This window comes from Octopus bimaculoides, chromosome 9 (assembly GCF_001194135.2).
Source record: "Octopus bimaculoides isolate UCB-OBI-ISO-001 chromosome 9, ASM119413v2, whole genome shotgun sequence".
NCBI classification, from domain to species: domain Eukaryota; kingdom Metazoa; phylum Mollusca; class Cephalopoda; order Octopoda; family Octopodidae; genus Octopus; species Octopus bimaculoides.
The window spans coordinates 59100386-59105944 of NC_068989.1; the positions used below are offsets into that span (position 1 = coordinate 59100386).

Consider the following 5559-nt stretch of genomic DNA (forward strand, 5'->3'; position numbering starts at 1 on the left):
ATATATATATATATATATATATATATACATACATACACACACACACACACGTGTCTGTTTGTTTGTCTATTTGCTTATCTGTTCATCTCCGTATCTGTTTTTCAGTAACTATATCATGATTCTATCTGTGATTCTATATTAGAGAACAATCAATGCTGCTGATTACGACGTTATACGGCCATCGAAGAAAACAGAGAGGCAGGGAGATGGATAATGAGAGGGGGAGAACGAAACCCGCCCACGTGGCTAGCGACACGTGTGACCCTACTCCCGAGCGTATCCCAACAGCTCCAGGGTCGTTCAGTCACGTGGACGTCCTTCACATTATTTACTCTTCCGTTTCTTGGGAGGAAAAATTCTTTTTCGGAAGGGACACAGCGGTCGAATACTAGACACCCGGTGTGAAATAGGAAATCCAAAATATCTGGAACCACAGAAGTAAAAAAAATGAAGAAGAAGAAGAAGAAGAAGAAGAAGAAGAAGAAGAAGAAGAAGAAGAAGAAGAAGAAGAAGAAGAAGAAAAGGAAGAAAAGGAAGGAAAGAGGTGGGAGAACAAGTGAATGGAGCAGCAGCACTGAGATTTCTCTATAAATATCAACGGATTAGTGATTCACAAAATTTATTGAAGTCGATCATACAGCAGACATTGTCAATCTCTCCTCGCATAACTTCTTAATTCTTTTAGCTATCAGATTAAATTTTTTTCCACAGATCTCTATCTAATGCCATTTTCTACCCTTGATAATTGTTAATTTCGTATTTATTAAAATTTAAAGCCTTGAGGAAAAAAACATTATTCTAGCAGAAAACAATTTATTCCAAACAAACTTTAAGTAATGTTTTTGTTTTTAAATTAGTTCAGTGATTAATTTCAACAACCTTCGCCGCAAAATTTTCCTTTTAGTAAATTCTCCGCTGGAAACATCTGTAAAAGGCTGCATATTAAAAGTTTCTTTATCAGCTGATCGTTAACTTGATACCAAAATGTACTTACATTGAGAAAAAAGTCAGTAAAGCTATGACATCGACTGTCATGCCACCTTTGGGTGCTGTTTTTACTTCATTTCAATTTAGCCGCGAACTTTGGCAAGAAAGTAACTCTATAGTAGATGTTTATGGATCAGAGTTCGAATATGATGCAAGAAAATTCTCCTCCGATATTCAGTTACCCGAAGAAGAAGCGAGTAGCAGCAGTAGCGGGAATGTAGGGATGGACGATGAAATCACAGAAATTCTTTGCATAGATACTGGTAGAGATACTGTTGACAATGATGGCTGCAGTTACAGCAACGACCCCCGCCCATCACAACGGCGGCAGTGGTGCAGACGGCTGCAGCGACAGCAGCGAACTAGTCGAAAGCCTTATTTCTTTATATCACGCAACTATGTCTGCGACCAGCGACAGAACCCGCGTGCAGACAGAGATGAAGTGGATAGAGAGTGTCAGCACAAAACAGAACAGCAAAGCCTCCACCTGCATCCACACCAACATGATGAGAGCGAGAAATTGGAGGCATCAGTATATTTGCATGTGGAGCTAAATCAACCCCAGAGGTACCAGCAACGAGACAACGGCCCTGAATGTGTTCATCAAGATCTTTCACATTGTTCTTCCCATAATGTAAACGGCCTACGACGACAGCGATACCAACAACAGCATCAACACCTCCACCAACAATTGCAGCATAATCAAAAACATCAGCAACAACAACCATTGCAGCAAGAGAATACAGACAGAACTGACAATTGCAACCATACGGCTTACCATAGTGAGGTCTGCCATAACGAAAGTGATAATCTTAATTATCCTAAAGAATTAAACCAACATCAAGATCTGCATCAAGAACAACAAAACGAACTTTCTCCATGGCACTCTCAATATTTGGACAGTGAACTCAGTCAGGATACAAAAAGCACTGATATTGTAGAAAATATTTTAACAGCCAGTATCATTTCGGATTACACCAGTTTGCTGTTAGAATCGCCAGAGTGTAGACTGCAACCTTCAAAGCAAAAATACCTCGTAAAGGCAGTTGATAAAAATAAGAATTCAAATAAAGAAGCGAAGAAGAAGAAAAAGAAGAAAGAAGAGGAAGTGGAAGGAGGTAATTTCTTTCTGTCGAATTCTTACTGTAATCTAGAGTTATCACAAAACAGGTTTAGCCCTTGTCCTTCTAACATAGAAGTGGCGAAAGAGGAACTGCCTACAGATGATTATATGTACCCAACTACTAACTTCAAAGAAGGAATAAAAGAGCAAGTGAACTCGTACAGTAACCAAACAATCTCAAACGAAAACAGCAACCAGGATTCAACTCACCAATACCATTACTATCTTCATCATTGTTCATCTCGCGAGCACTGCAACCAAGAATCACCGCTAACGCCATCTGTTACATCGTCTAATCTTTCTGCATCCTTCCATCTTCACCCTAACCACCAATCACATCTCAAACTAGATTGTGAGAGAGAGGAACAGGCAGTAGTGAATGCAACCCAAAGTGGTCACTTCCATTCTTCTCATCTGCAAAGCTGCAGCAACAGCCGTACACATATGTGTGCAGGGGGTGTTTATTGTCAATCAGAAGGGGTAAGTGTTAGCTCTGGAGCAGAAGGACGAGGAGTAAGAGTAGGAGGAATAGGACTTAGCGGAGTGGGCTGTGCATCCATGTCTGAGATAGGGGGCGGCGTTAGTTGTGAAGAGACGAGCTCTAGAAAGCGCCGTTGCCTCACCCCGAACCCATATCAAATACAGAGGCATGCAGCTAACATCAGAGAGAGGAAAAGAATGTTGAGTATCAACTCTGCCTTTGAAGAACTCCGTTGTCATGTTCCGACATTCCCGTACGAGAAACGGCTTTCCAAGATTGACACTTTACGTTTGGCTATTGCTTATATTGCCCTGCTCAGGGAAATTCTTATGTCAGGGGCCGATCCCCTTGAATATGTTGAAAACTCGCTCCGACAGGGAACTGGCAGCAAGATGAAAGCTGTATGGAACACAAGTGGTATGTATACTCTTTTGCTTATATACTCTGATTACTTTATTGTAAATTTTCATAAATATATAGACCAATCTGAATATTAGATATATATGTATTGTAGCAAAATTAAATATATACACTGTAGCAACTTGAAATACAAACACTAATATATACCACTATTAAATACATACACTCTCTCAAGCGTAAATATATATATTCTTTCAAACTTATATGAATACCAAACCAACACAAAATGTATACTGTATTATATATCAATGTAAGATGTTTGCAATCTACCAACATTAGCTCTACCATTTCTGTACTTAGAACATTACAACATCGTACACTCTTTAACAATATCAATAATATTTGAGATACACGGATAAATATTGTATAGTCCTGTAAAAGATATTTATAATATTAGTTTTTGTTATTATATTGATAACAAAACATGTTGGATTTTATAACAAAATAGGAAAGTATTTCTAATTTCATGCATAGTGAGGTATGTATCTGTATGAACATATAGATACACAAACACATACATACATACATACATACATACATACATACATACATAATACATAAATGCATACATACATATATACATACATACATACGTACATACATACATAAATACATACATACATACATACATATATATACATACATAAATACATACATACATACATACATACATACATACATACATACATACATACATACATACATATACACGTGTTATTAATAATTTTTAATTTAAGAGAATCTTTCTTCAAATCTTGTGACTGCATCAAACATTTATTTCAAAAAAACTTTATGTATATGCGTGAGTGTGTGTGTCTATGTGCTTGCGTGTATGTATGCATGTATGTATGTATGTATGTATGTATGTATGCATGCCTGTATGTATGTATGCATGTATGTGTGTATGTATGTATGTATGTATGTATGTATGTATGTATGTATGTATGCATGTATGTATGCATGTATGTATATATATTTGTACGATCAAACAGACTCGAAAGAGCTTGCTATTGGCCTACGTCGGCAAGACTTCTATCATTTAGTGTATATGTGTGTGTGTGTGTGTGTGTGTGGATATGTGGTGCAGTTACTTAATCATCAGAATATGATTTAGCGACATAGACGTGTCTTGGGACGAAAAGTATTTTGTGGGACTCATTGGGTGTTTTATGCAACATATTGGCTGTCATGTCTAGAACTCTGAATTATTTCTTAGAAGTAGGACTCATCTATCTCATTTTCATTCTCTGTCTGCCAGTCTGTTTCTGTCTGTCTGTTTGTCTGTCTGTCTGTCTGTCTCTCTGTCTCTCTGTCTCTCTCTCTCTCTCTCTCTCTCTCTCTCTCTCTCTCTCTCTCTCTCTCTCTCTCTCTCTCTCTCTCTTTCTCTCATTCTCATTCTCTTTCTTTTTCCTGATACTTCCCACTTACTTTTATATCATGCAAGGTGTTTAATACAGTAGTCCTACATTTCTATAAATCAGCTACTTTATTACCTGTTAATGAAGTAACGTTTTTCATTTTTCCAGTCTACGTTCCCGTTTCAAATCATCCAGTAGTTATTATCACGTTTTGTCCCATAATAGTGAATTAATTCTGTCTATATGTCGGAGTCAACCGTGTCACTTACTTGGCGCATCAGTTATAGATGAGTAGTTTTGTGCTCGTGTAAGAAACTGTTGATGTTACATCTGAAATGAGTTCTATGTGGGATAAAGATTGCAATAGTACGAACATAAAGAATAAGTTCATGCGATATAACATCAAATACTTCTTTAAGTAGAATTAGAACTCCCACTTATACTTGTCATTCTGCTCTGCATACCAAAACCTACCTCTTTACAAAATATTCATACAAAATATGCGCAGGAATAAAGTGTATGGGAATATGTTATATGCATATGTATATATATACATACATACATATACGTGCACATACACACATATATACAGATACATTCATACATACATACTCTCAAAAGCATGCATACGAATGTTTTTCAACACAAATTGAATTAAATGATATTATTGGAATTATCCGAGTATTTTGTGGTTTACAATTTTTAAACAGAACCTTTGGGAGGTTTTATCTGCTAGTTGCTTGCAAAATCGCACTTAATCAAAGTTTTTCACTTCAACATATAATATATCTTAAATATTTACATACTTGTATACTGTATGAGAAACAAAAGCACTTCTCAGAGGTATTTTTCCTCAACCATAATATGTCAATATACATACATATACATATATGCATGTACACACATACACACACACACACGCACACATACACACACGGATACACACACACTCATATAAATACATATACACATATACATATATACACCCACCCACATACATATATATATATATACATATAGATATACATATACATATATACACACACACACAAACACACACATATATATATACATATATGTATATATATGTGTGTATGCATGCATTTATGCATGCATTTGTATAAACAAGCGTGCCTTTTGCACCAAAAGCCAACACACACACACACACACACACACACACACACATATAT

The 5559-nt window shown here is 36.5% G+C and overlaps 1 protein-coding gene across 1 annotated transcript in view; it reads left to right on the top strand.

Annotated features, from left to right (window-relative positions):
• Window positions 1-250: 250 nt before the first annotated feature.
• LOC106871023 (uncharacterized) overlaps window positions 251-5559 on the top strand; it is an 11167-nt gene continuing 5858 nt past the window's right edge. Inside the window, exon 1 of the mRNA XM_014917282.2 lies at window positions 251-3008. Coding sequence (XP_014772768.1) covers window positions 1019-3008 — 1990 coding nt within the window. The 5' untranslated portion in view covers window positions 251-1018. The remainder of the gene's footprint in view (window positions 3009-5559) is intronic.